At 29.4% G+C, this 23,157-nt stretch overlaps 1 protein-coding gene and 1 long non-coding RNA gene across 2 annotated transcripts; one reads left to right on the forward strand and one right to left on the reverse strand.

Moving 5' to 3' along the window:
- Positions 1 to 6,359: 6,359 nt before the first annotated feature.
- Positions 6,360 to 7,460, forward strand: LOC114393237. The gene is made up of 2 exons (XR_003662496.1): positions 6,360 to 7,023; positions 7,112 to 7,460. It is a non-coding gene; the product is annotated as an uncharacterized LOC114393237 (long non-coding RNA).
- An 8,331-nt stretch (positions 7,461 to 15,791) lies between these two features.
- On the reverse strand, positions 15,792 to 22,636 carry LOC114393881 (L-ascorbate oxidase homolog). The gene is made up of 7 exons (XM_028355359.1): positions 22,305 to 22,636; positions 22,110 to 22,219; positions 19,217 to 19,487; positions 17,558 to 17,660; positions 16,714 to 17,425; positions 16,412 to 16,490; positions 15,792 to 16,291 (listed from the first exon to the last, which is right to left on the reverse strand). The coding sequence occupies exons 1-7, from the start codon at positions 22,440 to 22,442 to the stop codon at positions 16,079 to 16,081; spliced, it is 1,626 nt and encodes a 541-aa protein (XP_028211160.1). The 5' UTR covers positions 22,443 to 22,636; the 3' UTR covers positions 15,792 to 16,078.
- Positions 22,637 to 23,157: the final 521 nt, after the last annotated feature.

Below are 23,157 nucleotides of genomic sequence, written 5' to 3' on the forward strand. Positions count from 1 at the left end.
TAGCTACGCGCTCATCACTTTATTTCTTTTTTCTTTTCCCACATCATTATTGTCGCTCATGATCAGTTTATTTTTATATGAAGACAATAAATTAGTTCAATGATAATGCTCGTTTTGAATTGTCTATTACATATACAGCAAAAGCGCTGGGACGGAGAAAAAAAATTTATGTGATCTGGTCTTCACTTTGTCATATCTTTTTGAACACTTTTCTTTTCTCAGCGTTGGATGTGGTTAGTGATTAATATATATATCCTCCTACATACTAATCCGTTTACTTCACTGGCCATGCTTGGCATGGGAAATTCAACTTGATTATATATACATAGTTATACTAAAATTATTGATCAATATATATTAATTAACACTATATATTTTCTCCTTGTCTTAGATTAATACCTTGTTTTTTATGGAAGATGGAAGTCGAAGATGTGCTTGAAGCAAATCAAGAAAGTTGGATTGAAAATCAGTTCAATTTTTATTTCAATTAGATGATAAACGGGGCCTGAGCCCAAACTTTACTTCAATTTATGATCCTTTAAGAAATAAATATAAGGCTAAATTATTTTATTGGTCACTTATCTTTTTTTAGGTTACAATTTGGTCTTTTTATTTTTTTAAAGTGTAAAATGATCTCTTATTTTAATTTTAGGTTGCAATTTGATCCTTTATTTTTCAAAAGATTCAAAATAGTTCCTTAAATAATTTGTTTATAATAGCATTTTTTTAAATATGCAATTTTTTTATAGTAGCATGTTTATCCTTAAAGTATGTCTTTTTTATTTTTTGTTAGATAATATTTTTATTAAAAAAATTAATTGCGTGATTATTTTGCACCTTTTAAAAAATAAATGACGAAATTGTAACCTAAAATAAAAATAAGAAATCATGTGAACAGTTTAATTAGCCATAAATCTAATTTTAACCGGAATTAAAAATAATATATACCTTAATTTGCAAAAGAAAAGTAACAAGTTGTGTTCCTTGTAGAGTTATAATATTTACGAGTCATGGGATATATCGAGTGTACCTATAAATATAAATGTTTTTAATATCTTTATTCAACCATAAATTATTATATATGATATTATTAAAAAAATTTACTTTTGTAATAATTATTTCAAAAATCATATGTGAACTAATTAATTAGTTAATAATGTAAAAGAATTACATTATTAACTATTGTTTATATAACACATTTTTATAATATTATCTATCTTTTCTTCTAAAAAAAATATTCAAAATGTTTTTTAGTGTTCAAAATACTATTTAAAATTCTTTAAAGTGAAAAATAAAATAAACACTTTTTACAAAGACTAAATAAATTCTTTTCTGCAAGAACGAAAATAAAAAGAAGTTAAATCACAGGGAGGAAAAATTTTAAACTTAAAAAAATATATCAAATTATCATTATCTTATGTTACACTTCTCTACTTATCTCGAGGAAATACAATTTCTTTTTATGTTTTTTTCCTTTTGTTTCAATGAATTTAGGCTGTGACAGTAGTTCACCAGGCCAACTGGTGTGTACTGTACCTCGTAGACTAATAAAACAGCGAAAAAGTCATCCAAACAGGTTGCAAACTTGCAGTCTATACATAAGTGCGTGGGATCAACTCAACGGTTCCTGCATTATTATTGTTTGAACTTTGAAAATGGGAAAGACAGAAAAAACGTAGACAATGGTTTAAGGGTTAGATGGGTAGCCATAAATGAAGCAAGGAAAATGGGTTGGTCGCATAAATGCTATATATACGCACATATACAAATCCCAGCAATCGTACTCTATTGATGTCTATCGTTTTCCCTTTTCATCATTTTTGCTGTTGCATGCATAAAATAGGGTGGTCCAGTGGAGTTTTGGACCACTCATATTTTGTTCTTAGAACGATCGAGTAACATATTTGTACTTCTCTCATCGTTCTATAATCTCATTAACATTCATCACTTCTTTCTGGTCATCTTTTTTGTTTTTTTTTCTTTTATCAGTGTTAGTTAAATAGGTTGTTGACGTGTAACAATTAATCATTTTTGTTTTACAGTAATTATAGCCTATAGGTGTTTATTTATGTTAATTTGCTACATGGTCCTTCTCATCAGATTTCCTCGATCTCCTTAAAGATACAAAAGGTGCTGCCAAGTGTCAACCCATCTCTCAGAAGATGCAATATAGAAGTGCCGTGCCTCCTTCCCTTACACCAGCAGGATTTTTAGACAAAGTTTAATTCATTCCTCTTGTTGATGTTGATGTCATTTAATTATCCTTGGTTTAATTTCTGGGTGGTTTTCATAGCTAGCACTCATAGTGGCCGTCTGCATTTGAGTCTGATTTAGATGACAAAATTTGAATGAGGAATAAAAAAATTATTAATTTAACAATATTCTAGGTTTTAGAGGTTAATTTCCATATACAATCTGTTTCATTTAATTTCTCTTAGTCCTCCTCTTCCTTCTAATTATCGTCATTGTGCCTAGAAGCTTTGCCCCTTTTGCTTGGTTTGCTTCCATCGTTGCTAAGGCTGTGCTGCATTGAAGGAATAATTGCAAATTTCATAAAATATTATAACTTTACATCATCACATACTTTGATTTAATTTAAATACTATTATTTCTAATGCCAGAAAGAATGCATCTAAGGTGGTTCATTTTCTCCTCGGACCACCCTATACTTACCTTCATATATATTAATTATCTTTTCCAGATTTGAGAAGGCTTGGATATCCAATTTGCTTGGAGTCTTACATATCATGATTCAGGAGAGTCACAATTATTGTAGGCTTTTAAGTCTGAAGATCCAAATTCCTTACAAATTGTCACCTTATGAGAAAAGAAGACTAGAACTTGGATTATTAATCAGATCCATTCTAGTCTATGTTTGGTATATATCCTTTTATTTTATATTATCTTTCTAAAATTCTCTAAGAGAACCTAACGAAAAAATATCAATATTTCTTCGAAACAAGTTAAATTGGACGTACGAGAATTTTGTGGAATCAAGTGAAAAGTGTATTAACTCCTTTGTAGGTATTTAAACTTTTTTGGGAAATCTATAGTATCTTTCAGTCGGAAGCCACAAGCTAATATTTTAAAGTATTAAAATTTATTTAAGAAATTAAACTTACTAATTGATATTTTTTTCATACCCATGAACATAAGAGTTCAAACAATATGAAAATGAAAACTTTGATTTTTAAGAATAAAAAACTTTTAAATAAATAAGGACACGCCTTTTAATAAGTATACTTAAAACTTAAAAGTATTAGTTAAAGGCTAAAATAAAAATATTTTATTAAAACGTAATTAATCACGTTGAGAGTATATTAAAAGTTAAATAAAATACAGTAATAACATTTATATACTTCAAATTCATTAACTAGCTCTTAAAAATATTCCCTTTTTGCGTAAAAAAATCACTTTTATTACTTAAAAGAACCTGTTATCATTTATCTAATATAAAAACTATAATTAAATACAAAAATTATTTTATTTTTTATCAACTTGTACCTTTCCACGTTGGAGAGGCACACTTTTTTCATAAGGTAAATACATAATATAAAAAAACACTATTTAGACAAAAAAAAATGATAAAGGCAGAAATTTGGTTGCTAATTTTTCAAATTGCTAAAAAAAAAATATTCTATTAGCTACTTATTTTGCTTTTATTATTAGAGACCAAATTAACGACCAAATTTTTAATTGCAAACTCATGAGTTGTTTAATTAAAAATTATTGTTTTAAAATTCAAACCGAATCCATCGATCGGAAATCAATCAGGTGACCGTCCCATTACCTAATAAAATCGACGGATTTTAGAACCCATGAAGACTAACCAAAAACTTGTAAAAATCGTTTTGAACTGGTATTTTCTTTTTGAAAAAAATATTTTAAAATTTAATCTAAAAAGCTTTTCAGATAAATGAAAAGTAATTTAATAAAATTTATAAATTGCTATAAATTATTCTATTAATTTTTATAATACGTATAATTTAATCATTTATATTAATTTATATTTTAATTTCTTATAATATTATTTTAATTTTATATGTTATTGTTAAGGACATTGTTGTATTTTATTAAAATATATGAACCTAAATATTAGAATATATTTGATTTAGATTTTTATGTTTAATTTAAATGTAGAGAACCTATGAAATAATGTTTTTTTCCTATCTATAATGTTTTTACTTAAATTTTTAGTGTTATAATTAATGCTATAGTATTATATTTATTTAATATGATTTTATGTCCTATTTAATTATTATTATTATTATTATTATTTTATTAATATCAGTTCGATCATGATTGAAACATTAAGTTTTGAATCAATGTTTTGATTGTTTTAATGTCTAGTCTTATTTTAAAACAATGGTAAAAAATATTAGATATACATTAAAACATATATGGTGCGCATGCATGTATGAGCATATTGATACCAACACATATATGAAGATAAAGAATAAAGTTTATGCCCACGTCGATCGATATGAGGGTGACTAGCTACTATACTACTCTATCTAAACTACACATTACCATCCCTAAAAATAATTGAGAAAGTGGGAAAAATATATTTTGAAGGTCCATTTATGTTTGATAAACATTCACAAATAAGACTTAGAGGTAGATTTTAATTTCATCAGTGAATTTCAATCGTTAAATTTTCCTCTAAAAAAGTTTCTCATTCTTATCACTAAGCATAATGAACTTTAAAAAATTGAAAATCTCTTAAAAGAATATGATGCATTTAGAGATGATAATATGTACATCAATTTAGCCGAGAATAATTTGGTAAAGATCAAACTAAGCAACCTATTTTCACTTTATCACCTGCCAAACTTATTTTTTCTCTTATCAAAATTGCATTCCTTTTTTTTACATCAAGGGCTCGTGTCAAGAAAATTATTTTGAAATTTGTTGAATTATTGATTTAACAAATTTTAAAATAAGATCATTACTTTAAAGTTTGAGACCATACAAATCCTATGAGTGAAAAGGCTAGAGTTTTAATTTTTTAAAAAAAATTGAAAAGGCTGGAATTTCGTTATTTAATAAATGCCACTGTAAACAAATTGAAAATTGTCTTATATATACATTGCAGATATTTTTTGTAGATGCCCATAAGTTATGAATAAAATTGTCATCCATAATTATTTATTGTTTAGGTTCTCATATTGCAACGACACCTTTCATTTTCTTTTTGAAAGACCTCTAATTTATTTTAGGCTAACACACTCAACCTTCAAGTGTTTTTGTTTCTCGCACTCAAGGTATATAAACTATGTTTTATTTCTCTCTTTTTTTGTCTTTTTTTTCTTCCTTTTCTCCATCTGGAAATGAGGCTATAACTTACCCTCTTCATCGTCATTCGGCAAAACCTATAGGATATTAAATAAATCTTGTCTTTGTCATCAAATTCACCAATTTTCTTCAATTTTATATCACTTTCCTCTTCATCAAGTTAACAACTTGGTAATAACATTTCCCCAATTAAAAAATTGAGTTCATTTATATCAATTTAATTTATATCTAAAGATGAAAAATAAGTTTAGTTAAGTCATGAGTTTAAAATCTTATTTATTTAACATGATGCTTTTATAAGATTTAATATAACCTTTTTAAATTGAAAATTTCTTTGAACACCTTTTAACTAAGATATCAAACTTAATTATTATTATTATATAAGTTACGAGAAAATAGTTTATATACTAATTACATAAATGGATTGTGCATTACAATCGTAATTCCAATTACAATATTAAAATATTTTGACACTATGTAATCATATCATGACCACAATTATGAATATATCAATCACATTATTCCACAATTATCAGTAATATAATCAATTAAAATTATATTTTTTTTTCCACCAATATCCTTTTAATCTATCAGTTAGATACTAACATTACTTACGGTACTTAATTAGCATTAACCTCAGATAATTATACAAAAAAAATAATTATTGTTGTTTTCCTTCCTATTAAATAAATCGTTCACTCGCCTGTAAATATAACCGAACCTCGTATCACAGACTTAGTTCAAAAACTATTATAAAATTAAATACAATTATTGCTGTTGTGTCCTTCCTATTATATTTTTAAGTCTATTTTATAGTGACCATACAAGAGAGACAAGTGCGTTTTGTAGGTGAAATATCATGAAAATCGAGGGTGTGGGTGGGATTTCATCAAGAACGAGACGAGGGGGAGGATGTAAGAATAATTATGATGATCCTTCCTTTGATCCTCTAAATATGTCTAGTCTCAGGAATGAACAATCTAATCTAAATCGCTTATCAATCTTTTGCTCCTGCGACTACGTCTCCTGTCCCTCACCTTTATCTTTTTCTTTTCTCAGTTAATTAAATAATTACTAGTTAATTAAATTCTCCCTCTCTCTTTCTCTCTCTCTCTCTCTCTCATTTACTGTGAAAGTAAGCAAGTGAAGCTCCATCACATATTAAATACCTACCGCTGCCAAGTCCCAACCCATCACACCCTCAGCTTCTTTCTTATTCACTCCTCCACACTATCTATCTTCTTTGGCCTTGATCGATTTTTGTCTTCATGATCATGAGGGTTTAGCAAAGTGTTGCTAACAGAGTTTATTGGCATTCTGTCCACCTCCACTTCCTACTCTCTCTCTCTCTCTCTCTACCCATGAATATGGAGGTGGGCATACTGTCAACTGAGCTCTGTTGGCTACACTTTGTAAAGCCTTCATGATATATATTTACTATTCATTTCTCAACAATTAAAAGAAAGAGCCACCACAGCGACTTCCCTAAACCAATATTTTTACGTTTCTATACTAACTCGCAATTCTTGTGATCGATGCTTATAATAAAATACTGTATGTTCTCGATCTGTTATCGTCTAACTTATCAAGACCATGACTCTGTACGATCACGAAAGGATTATTACTTACCACCATACTGCTTGCTGTTTTTTTCTTTTCTTTTCTTTTCTTTTTCTTCTTCTGCAGACCCTAATAAGTTTGCTACGCAAATCAGAGGTAAAGGGAGAGGTAGGTAGCACTAACACGCCTTATATAATTTCCTTCTTTGTATTAGGTTGTGTTCTCACTAAGTATTTATATTTGTTGGTTGGCTTAGGAGATGGAAACCCTAATGTCTTCCTTCCTTTCTTCGATCTGTTAATGTTGGAAGTTTTCATTTTTCCTGGTGGATCCACCTGGTGGGAGGCTTGATGACAAGATCCTCTCTCGGGATGAGATGGAATTTCAATAAAAAGAAATTCTTATTCCTTTTCAAATCAAAGTTTAGCCTTTTTGCAGAAAGGATTTGAAATCTGCCATGGTTATACTTTATAAATAGTTAAATTTACATGTTTATTGGCTTAGATATGACAGTGGAAATTTAAGTGTCCGTGACTGGCTTCAGCTCCATGTATGCCAGACTTATTGCCATTTTGATTTACAAAAAAACAAGTTGCTTTGGGCTATTCGCGTTACTTATTTGCTAATAATACAATACATAGCCATATGTAGTTGAGTGAGGCGGATGGGTGTACGTGGATGGGTGTACGTATCTTTCTTTCTTTCTTTCTTTCTAGGCTCCACGAGCTCTCTGAACGTCAAGTTAGGCTCATGATTGCAGATTGAAATTAAAACCCTCTTGCTCTTCTTTCAATGCAAAGCGCAATCTTCTATGGCGCGTGACCTCCATCCTAACTCCCTAGTCAGTAACGCTTGTCTGCTTGCTAACAATTAATATTGAAAATTTCATATGATTATTTCTCCTTGGTTGAAATTTCCTTGTATTTTCAGTCAAAATTAATTAATTAATCAACAACTACTGTAATAAAATAGGGGTGCAACAAGTTTGGAGAAGATAATGATAGTATGGGATGTGAATGTGATTAAGAAGAGGTGGTGTAAACACAGGACAGCAAGCAGGGTGGGTGGCCCCCCAGACTTAGGAGGTGCGCTGGAGTCTGTTGTGTGTGTACTATGCTTATCACAGCTAGCTAACGGCAAATGCATTTTGAATTTGTTTCCAAGTGTGTTTGTACGATTCCACAGTGTGCTAGCTAGGAATTTACCTTAATTATGGGACCATTTCATTATTATGGCATGTGGATATCATGGACAGACTCGTCCCAGTCTTATACTACAATGAGGGATAACACACCACAAGGATTTTGTTTTGTTTTTCACTTTTTCTCTAATAGATCTTATGATTTTTTTTTGCTTCCTTTTTCTGAAAGCTCTTTGGAGTGTTTAGAGGCCAAAGTCCAAGCACGAGGTGGACCAATAAATTAAGGAAGTTGGTGAAAAGTAATTTCAGATAATAATAGTATCTCGTAAAACTGTAAAAAGTCGGCATTGTGTGTGTTCCCCAGATAGAATTATTAGTTTTTAGTCACAGTCACGGCCTTTTGCTTGCTTGCATGAGGATATAGGAATATGTGGGTGGGTTTGCAGGCTATCATGAATCTTCAAGACAAACAGCACACGTTAATTAATCAACTTTTTCACACATTTTTATAAGCTATGGAAAGGGCATGCAACGATGAGTGCATGTTTTTTGGATCATTATGTTAAAATAACGCTCCCTTTTTGTGTTCTTTTTGTTTCAGCGTATATAGTGCTTTTTATTTCTCAACGCTACGAGTTGCATTGCAGAAGGCAGCGAAAATGGTCACCGCTTGCTTCTTCCATAATAAGCAGAAGAAGGAAAAAAGGTCTGAACTTTAGTATACTGTAAGAAATTAACCCAATGTTTGGAATGAGGGAAAGAGCTGGGAGAGGAAGGAAAAAAATTAAAACTAAAATTGTAAGAAAATTTAAAGAAAAGAAAAAATTAAATTTTTTATTCTTATATATCAATTTTTCTTTTTCTTTTTTTCCATTTATTCTTCATCCAAACAATAGAAATTGTATGGTTATTTGTGTTTTTCTTTCTATTTTTTTTCCTTCCCAGCAAACATGCCATAAAAGAAATAATTAGATAGAATAAAGTGGAAGGGATAACTTATTAACTTATATTTTATTTTGAAAAAAATGTGGCTAAAACTATCTCTCTAACAAAACATTAATTGTTCATTAAGAATTATTTACGTGCGTTTGGCTAATGGATTGAATAAGTGTTCAGCTAAAGAAAGTTTATGGTTGATTATAAAATTTATTTACGATAAACTTTTTTAGTTGATTCATTTATTAATTTGTTTGGCACGAAAATAAATTTCTAAAGGCGTGTTAGGGAGCGATTTTCACAAATCTGTGATGAACTTAAAATTTTTAATCTGACTAGTATATGATTTACAAGATAGGAGCTATATATGATACTTGTTTCAGGGGTGTTCATTTCATTTGGGTTAATTTAAAAGTATATATAGGTTGTTAACCAATTATTAATTTTTTTTTGTTAAAAAAAAGTTGTTAACCAATAACTTGAATTGAAATAATATTTTTTTTTTGAGTTGATTTGGTTGAAAACTTCTTTCTAAAATTATAGATTTTTTAAAACAAGAAATCAAAATTACGAGGAAAAAATTTAAGAGATAAAAATCACTGATCAAGAATATAATTGAAGAGACCTCCAAATATTTTAATTGGTTTGGATTTTTTCCCTTTTGAATTAATTGAATCAGATTGAACAATATATACATTCCTATTTTTTTTCCTATTTTTGTAATTATTAATTTAAGAAAGATTATTCTTTTGCTTTTAGATATGTTTCCATATTTTTCGTTCTTGCTTCAATTTTGAAGATTATCAAAGATGCCTCAAGGACATCAACATTTATATTGAAGACACATTGAGGACGTAAATGCTTCCTCTTCATTCTCTTATAAGAATGACTTTTCTTTATTTTCTCTTCGTACTTCTTTCCTGATACAGTTATCTTTGTTTTGATTTTTTTTGCATCTTCGACTTCGCATTTTTATTCTCAATGTGTTCTATGACAAAATTGATGACAACCCACAGTTCTCATTCACTCAAAACTATGCTATCCCTCTCTGATTATAGGTAGCCTATTGTTGTCTATTTGCTTACCTTCTTTTATAGATGAGTATTCATTGTGTGTTTTGTTAGAAGGGAAGAAAACTCTTACTAATATGATAGGATTCAAATTGAGTGATGTACCATGAGATTAATTATTTAGTTCTTGTCATAATATATCAACATTAATTTTTATAATATTTTAAAATAATATAATCAAAATTATAGATTTTAAAAATATACGAACATTAAATATCTTTTATTTTAAAATAAAAGACCAAAATTATGAATTTTAAAAAATAAAATATCAAAATTATATTTAAACCTTTATTTTAAAGTGTAACATTTATTTATAATAATTTTATTCAACTCATACAAATTAATTAAATATATAGTATATTGTCTAAATACAAAAGTTCTATATATTTCGATTCTTTTGATATTTGGAATAATTTTATTTTTCATATCATTATATGTTGAGAATCAATAATTTTATAAGAGAAACTAGTCTATAAAAAATATAAAGAATTCTTTAGTTTTTCTTTTTTGTTGAGATCTATCTTGTAGAGATATTTTAATTAGATTAATGTTCAATTTTTAGGTTTTGCCGTAAACCTAGATAAAAGAAAATACCACCTATTTAAGATATTTCTAGTCTATTTATAAACATACAACGTGAAAGTATTAAATATATTTTATTAAATATTTTTAAATTATTTAAAAAATAGCTAGTAAAATATTTTTAATTTTAATATAATCAATATTTTTAATATTATTTTTATCAAAACATCCAATATTAATATATTTAAGTCATGACTTTACAAACGTAATTTTTATTTTATTTAACTATTATCCTTAACATTAGTATTTTAAATGAGTTATTTCTTTATTTAATTTAGATATCTTAAGATATTCTTTTTGAACATGGAAAGGAGTAATGATAATGTATTGCCATAAGGCACACTAGATCATTATCCGCACAGGATGAGTAATTGCTTCCACGTTAATGGGTTGTATGGAGCATTTGCGAATTCTTGTCCTCATTCAATCATTATACTCTTTTGTCATGGCGACCCTTTGTGGGAACTAGGACCGCCAAAGCCTAAATTATATGTTCAGATTCGCACCATCATTAGTATTTAAGAGTTTTTGGTCTTTGCGGATTAGTACTCCTCCGTCCAAAAATAAATATCATAGAAGAAAAGTTACTCATCAAAACAAAAACAATAATAATTTTATATTATCACTAATTTATCTATAAATTTTGTTATTCATTATTAATATTATAAAAGATATAAAAAAAATATAATATCACAATAAAAAATTAAAATAATAATTTTTTTGAGATAAATTTTTTTTACACCACAATTATATAGGACCGATGGAGTATTAACATTAAATTCAAAAATTAAAATAACATTTATTAGGAATATTCCTGAAGAAGGGGATTTACTGTTACATTTAAAAGTTAAATGCTGATACTTATTTTACTTTCATTATAATTATTTTATAAGAAAACAAATTATCCCAAAACAATAGGGATGGATATATAGATCAATTTGGTCTTTTTAATTTCTAATCACGCAACCCATGTTTTGAACTGATCAAATAAGCTCGATCTGCAAAATTAATGAACTTTTTTTTTAAGATATGTATCCAGTGCGTAAAAGTTAGCGAATAAATACATTAATCCGTAGACCAAAATATTAATTTGAAAAATATATAAAATTTAACTTCATTTTTTAAGCTAAAATCTATCGTAACAAAATATACCAACATTTTTTTTATAAAAAAAAATATACCAACATTTTAAATATAACAAATTAACCATGACAACCTAAACTAAAAGATAAAAATCTTAAACCTAACAATACTTATACATAAGACATAAGTGGGTTAAATGGGTAGTTGGCGGGCTCACAGATCAAGTTTGCAGTTGAAAGTTTGCTCCCAGCCATCCAATTTGGGCCATTATAAAATTCCCTGCATCATCATGAAGACAACAACCATTACCAGATGCATGTTGATCCTCAAAAATGGCACCATCAGTATTGCTTATAACATATCCTGTTGGAGGTTTGGTCGTTAAAATAACAACGTTAGTTGTTGAGCCATTATCTCGATGAACTCCACGAAATTCTTAAGCCAATCTCCAATCTTACAACACTGATTGAGCTCTACAGCAGACAATACTCCCTGATCCATCTACTGCATTACATGGATTTCCATTCCTTCCCTTCCATTGGCTCCAAAGCAAAATGGCTATCTTAGAAGTGGTGTTGGCATTACTGATAAGCTTGAAATTCTAATCATAGATTGATTCAACTTCAGTCAAGAAAGGTTCGATCATGTTTCACAAGCCTTCTTTTTCCCAAACAGAAATGATTCCTGGAGGCAGGTAAAGAAACAGTTAAATGCAATTTCCAAATTTTGCTGACAGAAAAGGCAAGAAGCTGGACATTCAATACCTTTTGATTGCAGTCGTATTTTTGTAGGAATGTAATCCCTGCAAACCCTCCAAAGGAAAACTCTGATCTTTTTTTTTTTTTTGAAAGCAAAATTATATATTTATATATCATAATAGAGAATTTAGTAGCATAGTTTTGTACAAGGTGTACACTGTACCCCATTGATCCGTGCAGTAGCAAACTAGCCTGCAGGATTCAATACATCCAAAATAGATACAAAAACGTGGTCCACAGATGAGATGTAAATCGAGTGAATTGGTCCCTGCAACACAGCCAAGGGCAATGCACCAAATCCCGGTTTAGACCCCTTCTTACACTTCACCCACTGAAAACTCTGATAACCATTTAATATCCAAATTACCATCCAATTACCTGGTCTCCAAACGATCCATAACGAGTCTGTAAGTCGACTTCACTGAGTATAATCCATCTGTGGAAAACTTCCAAATTCTTTTATCCTCTTCAAATTCATCCAATAGAGGCAGCTGCATAGTTTTATCATACCATTGAGGCATCAATGTATAAATAAGAGTTTTGTCCCATTGTCTAGTACCTGCTATCACCAAATCTTTAACTACGACCTCTTTGACTGCCGAGTGAGGAAACTCACCAGTAGGACCTGAAGTCTCATACGTTGAAGTTCCTTCATAGTTAACTTCGCCAAGAGATAGACACTCATATCATAGGTGGGAATGACCTGCAAAACAACTTTAATCATGGCTTCACAACATGCTTGGGATAGAAATTCTTCGCTATGGAGTTTATCTCTTCCACCCCTTATCTTTAACAAAATTTTGTTTTTAATTTAATGGATTGTATCAGTATTTAAAATTTAAATAAGATCAAAATTATGTAATAGTATTTAAAAGAAATAAAAAAATAAAATTAATTAATAAAAGAAGTCGCCTGACTTAATAAAAAATCCTAAAATCATTATGAGAACTTAAATTTATAATCCAAAAATTGATTAAAAAAATCTAAATGTTAATATTAGATCTCATATACGAATATTTTTATTAAAAATGTTTTTAATAAAAACATTATTTCGAGTGGCGACCGGCTTCACTTATTTTTAATAAAAACCACACTACTCTCTCTCTGTTCTGTGGCGACCGGCTTCACTTATTTTTCAATTTCACTCTTCAGATTTTTATTATGTTAACTTCTTCTTTTTTCATTCTACTTCATTTTTCCTATCTTTTTTTAATTTTGTTTTTAAAGATACTTTAGAGAAAAAATAATAATTAATAATCATATTTTATTCAAATTCAAAATCTTATTCAAATCTTCAAATTTATAAAGGGGATTAAAATACCTTAATAATTAACAAAAGCAAAAACAACTAAATATTAAATGGACTAAAACACCAAATAAATACCTAGCATGTACATGAATTAACACAACATAATTTAAACTTAATTATTATTTCGAGTTCAGATCCTGAAAATACAATGATATTAGAATTTAATACTTAATAGCTGACAATATAAAATAATTTTATATTATTATTCAATTATCGTTTAAATAAATTATTTTAATATAATTATTTTAAAAATCAACAAATTTATTATAATACTATTTTTACACGATTAAAGTATAATTATTTTTCTGATTATATTAAATACTTAGAGAAAAATTATTACTTATAATAATTCTATATCCAACTTGAACATAAATATTTTCATAAATATTTTCTGTAAAAGATATTTATAGTCTTTACAAAAATATTAGAATCTAAAATAAGTATTTATTCACTTTTAAATATTTCCTCTAAACAATTGAAATGTCATTTGAATGAAATAATTTTAGTCTATTTTAAGTGTCATTTTGGCAAAACAAATTTGATTGATAATTACATGATCCAATAATTTATGTTGGCATCAATATTGCCTTTGCAATTAATTAGTGTTTACCACTGTTAATTTGGTTCAAGCTTGTGCACAAAATGCTTAAATTTCATAGATATAAATATATCATCAATCAACACCTTATTTCTATGTCATGGCTTCGATAGTCATATGTCAAATATTAAAAAGGATTAATTATATTTTTACTCTTTAGTTTTTTTAAGTTTTACTTTTAATCCCTAATGAAAAAGTTTACTAGTAAGTTAACGACTAATGTTTTTGTCCGTTAACATTTATAGTCTTTCTCGTTAAGTGTCGTCATTAATTGATGATGTAGTGACGGTTGCTATGGGTGTTAAATTTTTGTGGCAGTCCAACACTGCAAATTCTTGGTTGATTTGTTTAACCGTCAAAAGATGCTTCTCATAGGAACGGCACCACGCCTGATCCCTATGCTGGTGCAAGCTTGGATCGAGAAAAATCCTCTCATCTTACTAAAATGACAAAGTTGTTTGACAAGAAAGAAAGACACTGTTTAATAAACCTTGGACAAATGAACCTTACTATAATTATCTTGTACTACTAGTAATTTTATATATATATATATATATATATATATATATATATATATATATATATATATTAAGAAATGCACCATGCTGAAAGTATTTAAAAAGTTATAGGAGGCAGCCCACAAAGTTTAAAAACAGGGAATAGTAGGCCTGGATTATACTCCAGTCCAATAAATCAAAGCGTAAATAAACTGCCCCCCATCAATAACGTGTTGTCATAGCTTAGAAAATCACTCCACTAATTAGAAAATGTAACTTGACCTATGCAGTTAAAGATATGCATATGAGAAGATACGATCTAAGAAGTAAAATGACCCAACACTACTCCTCATCGGATTGCCAAAGTGATTTCTGGATTAAATTGTCATTGTTGGAAAGATATATCAAAGTTACTTTGACATGTCTTTAGCCATGACCACATCTCAAAAAGAATTTTATGCCATGAGGGAATCTAATAACATGAGGGAATGGTATTACACGACTTCCGGGAAATACTTTTTCAAAAACATAATTACAAGCGGTGCAGAAATCAATAAACTGTATTAGGGCCCTTTAAGCAAAGTAATAGGAGTACTACTCAACACTTTCGACTGCATTACATTCCACAGCCAAAGAATATCATTAAATTCTGACTGGCTCCTAGAATAGCATTTAGATGACCAAAGAGATCAACTCTCTCAAGCTGCATGGTGATTTATCTGAGAAATGTCTAACCCAATATTTGGTTCTGCACCAATTCAACATGTGGAGAAACGTGTTTAGCGCTGTTGAAAGACCCAAGTAGTCAAGTAGAAGGGTAAAACCGTTAAAATTAAAGTTGTGTGCTTCAATTTCAAGTTTCAACAGCTAAAATCAATATATGGACTAGCATTTATTCAACTATTTTCAGATTAACTAATTAGAGAAGAAACTATAAATGCTAAATGAATGACACACTGCTCTGCGAAGTGCTAAATGACAACTTTCTTACGACATTAATATGTAATAATAGTAAAAATTTCGGAAAATTACAAAGAGAATAGAATATATTGTTTCCTTCTTCTTCTTCTTTTTTTCTGGGAAAGAATGTGACCTCGAGCTGGGGTCATTTAACTTGTAGTTTAAATCATACATGTCCATCGGAGCATAGCATAAATAACTGAAAGCACCGAAACAAATAAATTCAAAAATCAGAAGCAGATAAGTTAACTGCTTTAGTTTTCATACTCGAAGGCGCTTGCTTGCTAGCTCAAAGGGGTCGAGTGTGTCTCCCACTTGCCCTACCACAAAGTAGTGCATTCTTCGGAACAGGATATTCATCTCTGATTGAGGTCGATGTTGTATAAACGCGCATGTAAAACTGTTGGCCAAGGTATTGCCGTGCCCAAAATTCAGACCTCAAGTTCCACATTCCCACGTTGTCAAGCGCAATATATATAGCAGTCCATGACTTGGGATATACCTGCACCAATCATCAAATATTTATTTGAATGACTTGTAAAATCTAATCTAGGGAGCATTCAGTGTAACACACACATATATTGTATCGTGTTACATAAGGCACAATACTTATAATTCCCACCTGAGTTGTGGACCGCGAAACTGCATCTCGAAGATTGTACGTGTTCCTGCTAGCAGGTGTCCACTGTCCTCCATCCATACTGCACTTACAAGAAATAATGTTTCACTGTCTTAAATATTGAAAAGTAAAATCCAATAACAATTTGTGAAATGTGATGTTGGGATCGAGGTCAACAAATAATTAATTGACCAACCATATATATATATATATATATATATATATATAGTAAACTGAAAAAAAATAAGAATATATTATAAGAAAAACATATTTAATCCTATTATTTATAATGATTGATGACTCACCCAACCACAAAGAAAGAGTAGCCATCGAGATGATAGCTCTGAATGATATCTTCGTCATTTTGGAAGACAAACTCCACAAATGTTCTGTAGTCAGTTTGCAGCACAGATGTGTCAAGGTATATGCCACCGCCAGTGGGCCTGTCAGAAATGCTTCCCACACGGAAAACGCCAGGGATTTTGAAGTAGTCGGCGAGCTTAAGAGGAGTGTCCGGAGCAACGTAAGACACGCTATTAATTGCGTATCTTTGTTTGCCATTCACTATACCTGGTGAACCCGACAGTATGATGGTCCTGGTTGTGTTTATGAGACCGTAATGGTAGGAGCCTTGCGGGTTGGGCCTAGGCCCACTTGCTGTGAGGTTGGTCCTGATGGAGCGGGCCTGGTTCAAAGACCAATCAATTTGGATGGTAGGTCCACCAGGGGGTGGGCCTGAAACTGGGCCTGCAGAGTTGCTATAGCGCAGAATTCCGGTGGTGGTGAGAACTGTGGAGGTAAATCGAGAGGAGACCACAATGTAGTAGTCCTGAGCAGGTTGATCCGCAGTTACCAGAACTGAGTAAGATTGGCCCACGTGGACGTCAAGGGATGAGTACGTAGTTTGAAGGGTGTGTGTCCCTTCCACTTCCACCAGCTTTAATTTGTGGTTTTGTATGCGCAAGTTCAGCGAATTTTCCAACCCCACATTTGATATTCTAAGCCTGTAAGTCTTTCCTGTGCCAAATAATAGATTGTTTCATCATTTGTGTCATAATAAGTTACTCTTGCTTATGTAAAATATATGAATTAGCAAAGCTATTCAACTAATCAAATTATCAATTAATTAATGATTTCCGTATTTGATACCTTGTTCCACATTTAAATATGCTCCATTAGAGCCACGACCATTGATTAGGATTCCATCAGGTAAAGGCAGCTTCCTACCGCTATCAAGCTGAGACTTCAAATCCTGTCAAATAAGACAAACATGATATATCCAATTATTCCAATTTCAAAAAAGACAAAAATTAAATTGTAGAGAAGAAATATAATAAATTATTGAAAGACTATGTAAAAACACATCTCCGGCAAAATTAAATAAGAAATTGATTTGTTTAAGAGACATAAATCTTAAATAAAAAATCAATTCAACAAAACTCTAAGAAGACTACTGTACTTTATTTATGTTAATTTATTCAAATTTTACATGCGGTGGCTTCATTTTTTTTTTATATAAACAGCTAATAACTTCATTCGGTTTCGCAGATTTGAACCCTTGATCCTATTTTTATTTTTAGTTAAGTTCCTTACCTTAAGTAACTTCTTTAATTTCATTCCTTGGAAAAAGTAACTTCTTTAATTTTAAGATCATAAATTGTTAATTCTTTGGAAAAAGGTAAATCACCATGTTGATCTATTCTCTCTCTTCTTTTTTTTTCTTAATCAGGACATATCTAAGTCTTTTATATGACATTCAACTAATTTTCTTTCTACCAAGTTAGTTGATTTTGAAAGTAACATAATATCTCTAGTTGAAATTTTGTATGACGAAGATAAAAGCTCGAATCTTTAATTAAGGAACTCAATTACTAAATCGGTTGTGCCAATTATTTTTAGTACTACGTTCTATTCTAATTTTTTTACCATAAAAGTGTATTTAATATGTAATGGCCAAGGAAGAAAATAATTAGTTAGTAAGTATTTTTAGAATATTAGTTGCGGATGGAAATAAAAATATATATTACTTAAGTAACTAATTATGTTTAATATTTTAGCTCTTTTTTTAAAACAATTCACTTTTTCAAAATTAATTTGATGTTATATAAAAAAAGGAACTCAACTAAAGAATAATTTCAATATGTTAATAAAAAATATTTAATATCTAATTCATTTTTATGTGTTGAATTGACGAGGACATTTTTTAATAAACATTTAATCTCTTATATTATTTTTTTATTGAAACAGTAAGACATGTCATTGTTAACTTTTATTTTAAAAATTCATTTAAATTATTACTGATGAAGAAATTAAAAAAATTATAACATTATCAATATACTTTATCATAATTATAATATATTTTTAACGCAATTTTTAATAAATAATATTTTCTTTTATCAAAAGTGAAAGACTAATATCCAAGATACTAAAATGGATTTAAAAAAATCAAACTCATGATTACATAAATAAATAATTTTTTTAGTTTATTAACAAACATGTCCTTAGAGCATTAACTAACAACCTAAAATTAAATCTATACCGATTTTGTCAAAAAATAGTTGTGTTGTAGATCAGAATTCCTTTCTCATTAGTTACGTGTTGAATGGGTATTGAGAAAATTAGTTGGGATATGAACCACTTTTCCAACCACGTAAGAAGTCATGTGTTGGTTAGTTGTTCATAGGCCCCATCATCTCGCTAGACCCTTAACAAAACAAAAGCTAGGGATGGAGGAATATTAAAGTGAGCAAGGCAAATATAATAGTAATAGTAAGAAATTAACAATTAAGGGATTATATACAATATTACCGTGTGGTTGAGCTTGTACCAATCTCCAATGAGGACAGTGTAATCACCGGCAGGATCATCGAAAGGAACTGGAATTCTAGGCCTGCTCAAAATCCTAATGCCTCCAAAACCACCAGCAGCTTTGTGGAATGCAAGGGATGGGAAGTAGTAGAAGCTTCCAATTTGATCCTTCACTTGAAGTATGTATGTGAAGTTCCCTCCTGCTGGGATGGGGCATGTTGTTCCCAATACCCCATCTTCGAATGAGTTCCTTCTCTGCTGGACTCCGTTCCTGTCAAAATGGGATATATATTCATATACTTGCTTCTAAAACATTAAATTTTCTATTTATTACTTGTTACAGTAAGTACAGGATAACAGGAAATTGCCCTATAGGAATTCTCTGTGTTTGACCTATGGCTAATTTAATTTTTTTTTATGTATAAGAGTCGAAGATCGTATCAAATCATTTCCAATAATTTAGACACATTACTTAACCAGTTGAGTTCTCCTTGATTAGTGTAATTTATTTTAGGCAACTACTGGGAAAGTGAGAGATATTATGTCATGTATATATAGTCAATGCAAGTAGTCAAATTCCTACCTTCTTCAACGATGGCATTGGAATTACATTAGCGTATTGACTAATTGACCTATATAAAGATTTAAGATTATAATATTAAGTTTTTTCTTTAACTCATTTGTTCATCAAACAAAAATAATTATGATTAATTTAGAGTTCAAAAAAATTTTAAAAAAAAATATTTCCATGATTTATTAACGTATCTTGTAATCATCCACAAATAATAATTTCCAATTACTTAATTTATTAACGTATCTTGTTATCATCCAAATAATAATTCGAATTATTATTCTAAATCAATGCCATGATTTACTTCAGACGTTGGCAAGCAAGCAAAGATTTAAAGGCTTCTCAATCAATCGATAGGTTTGTTATATTACATCAATATTAATTAAAAAGTAAAGGTGGAAAAAGAAAATCAGTGTGATAATCCATCCATCCCCATCTCCAGCGGAGAACAGCCATGCATAAATAAAGTAAATGGGCCCACAATATAAATTATTGGCATGGCTAAGGCTAACCAATAACAGAAAATCAAACTAATAATCACAGACTATTTCATCTTCTTGCACTTTTTTCTTTTATTTCAGCAAGCAATTGAATCCGACATTATTTACATTGTTATTTGCCCCATGTAGAAAGCCAAACTGCAATGCTGACCAACCACTCATACGGAATAATAACTTTTGATAATGTTTTCCATCTCCTCCATACATACCATTCCCTTCCCAATCTAATACAATCACCAAATTCCATGTCCCGTAATAATCACGTATGTTTGCCCTTTCGGTGGAATAATGTTAAAAGGTAATTAAAACATAAAATAATCGTTTTCTATCAAATGATGAATTGTTTTTTGGTGCACAATGTGATTAAGTTATTCTAAGAATAATAATAGATAGAGTTATTTTGTTGAACTTTTGTACATATATTAAATTTTAATAATTTAATTATTGAATATTTTGATAATATCTTAAGAATTATATTATACGTATCGAATTTTAAATATTGAAATTAAGTAATTTTATAGCTGATACAAATTTATACTTTTGAAAAATATATTATATGTTAATATTAAGTTTATACGTTTATTTAATAAAGTATATATTAAATAATTTTAAATTTGCATAAATAACTATAATATAAATAGACTTGATTTAGTAATTAATAAGAATTTTTAATTTAACACTTAGATTATTGAAATTTAATATATGACAGAAATAAATTCCGCGTATAAATTTATAGATTTAATATATTTGATAAGAATTTTTAATTTAACGAATATATTATTCAAATTTAATACATAATGAAAATAAATTTTGTGTGTATCTAAAACTATTCATTTTGATAACTCATTACATGTAGTAAATTATTAATCTAACCTTAAATTAAAATTAATCATCAAGTTGATAATTTTGATAAAATTTTAAAAATATTCAATAGTTGATTAAATTAATTCAATTTAACATATAATATAATCTTTACAAATATAAATAAATTTTAATCATAACATTATATATAGAGGAGGGCTAAGAAAATGTATTCTAACACACTCTTTTCTACTATTAAAATTTATTTCAAATTAAAAAATCGATCATGAGAAAGATTTATTAAATAAAGTGTGAGGGTTGGGATACACAAAAATTTACAAATTCTAATAAATTTCATCTAATAATAAAGTATACTGACAACAAATTGTCAACAAGTTTATCTATATACAAAAATAATTATTTTGAATTAGAGTACTTGAATGAGTCATTCTTCAATAATAGCATCTTTAGCTGCTTTTTCTTTGAAAAGAATATTTTTAGGATTTTTTTAATCGCTAATCTTTTTGAACCTATCATTTTTAATATCTTAAAATATTTTTTCTTTAGTACATCAAGTCATCAACATCTTTAATTTTAACTTGAATTTTAATATTTTTAAAAAATTATGAATAGCTAAAAATAACATGTTATCAATATAACGTATAGTATTTATCATAAATCTAATAATAATTTATATAGTATTTTAAAAATATTAATTTATTATAAATTTTAGTTATATAAAATAAATATTTGTTCGATGTAATACAGAGGTTAACATACTTATTTATATAGTATTTGAGATCTGGATGGATGTCCGTAGAATTGGAGGGTTGACCGATGCCCCCCAGTAGGGGTAGGATTAGATGTGGACATTTGAGAGTTGCAGGTCATGTGACTCAACAAACATCCAAAAACGTGCAACATCACATGCACTCACACATCTGATACTCATCTCAAGCAATTAACCCATGCATAATTTCATTTGATGCTTAGAAATTAATTGAAAATGTAAAGTAAGTACCAGGAGAGGAGAAATGGCTGGTCCAAGCTGTTGAAGACATTGATGATGAGGTTGTCGTTGGTAACAGAATGAATGTCTGGACCTGGGAATTGACCGTTGATAAGTATTCCCTGTGTGAGAGAGAGAGCAAGGTTATTTTATGAATGAATCAGATCCAGCAAAGATGAAACAAGCTAGGTAGGAAGAGAGAAAGACCTGTTGGCGAACACCAAGTGGATAAATGTCTCCGTATGTAACATTCCAGGTGAAGAACCTATATGGATCTTCAGCCACCACAGCGATGCCAAAGACAGAAATACACAACACAGCCAAAGCCGCTATGTTGAGCGTCATTGAGAGAGAGAGAGAGAGAGATTGATTATAGAAATGAACTGAATTGAAATGTACAAATGGATGGATGGATACAAATACTCAATTTAATTTAAGTGTGGAGAAGGCTACTGTCAATATAGCCGTAAAGGGTTAAATCAAATTAGAGGGAAAGTTGGTAGGCCATGATAATATAATACTCTTTCTTATTTTCTGGACAGTCGACTATCCACACCAATTAAAATTCATATATATACATATTATTAATAATCAACAAGTATAGAAGAATTTTCACATGAAAAATAAATTATTCAATTTTTTTAAAAAAAATAGTTAATTTTAATTACGATTTTATTTAAATAATTGATTAAAAATATAAAATACTTCGAATAATGCCCTTGTCTACAGTAATTTTATTTTATTTTATTTTTTGCGAATGAAATGGGTGTCGGTGGCGGGGGCCACTCCTCGGATGTCTCCCAGTCCCAACCCACATGGCCTCGTGATTGTGCTTACAACTGTGCCTCCTAATTGGTTTTGTTTTCGCGTCTAAAAAAGACAGTGCACATGTGACGAATTTATACGCCTAGTATTCTCAATTGTTTTCTATTCGGATCATATGCATTCACACACCCACGCATTTTCCAACTTTGAATAATCTCTTCAAGTTTTACTCTTCTCTCTGTAAAATTTTCAATTACAAAAAAGAAAAGGAAGAAAAAAACATGTAGCTAAATAA

This window comes from Glycine soja, chromosome 17, assembly GCF_004193775.1.
Source record: "Glycine soja cultivar W05 chromosome 17, ASM419377v2, whole genome shotgun sequence".
In the NCBI taxonomy this organism is placed as follows: domain Eukaryota; kingdom Viridiplantae; phylum Streptophyta; class Magnoliopsida; order Fabales; family Fabaceae; genus Glycine; species Glycine soja.

Coding starts and splice junctions, on each gene's coding strand:
- LOC114393881 (XM_028355359.1), bottom strand. CDS start 22,442: ATGACGCTCAACATAGCGGCTTTGGCTGTGTTGTGTATTTCTGTCTTT. Junction 17,661..19,216: donor GGTACAAGCTCAACCACACG/GTAATATTGTAT, acceptor CTTATTTGACAG/GATTTGAAGTCTCAGCTTGA. Junction 16,292..16,411: donor TTTCGCGGTCCACAACTCAG/GTGGGAATTATA, acceptor TGATTGGTGCAG/GTATATCCCAAGTCATGGAC.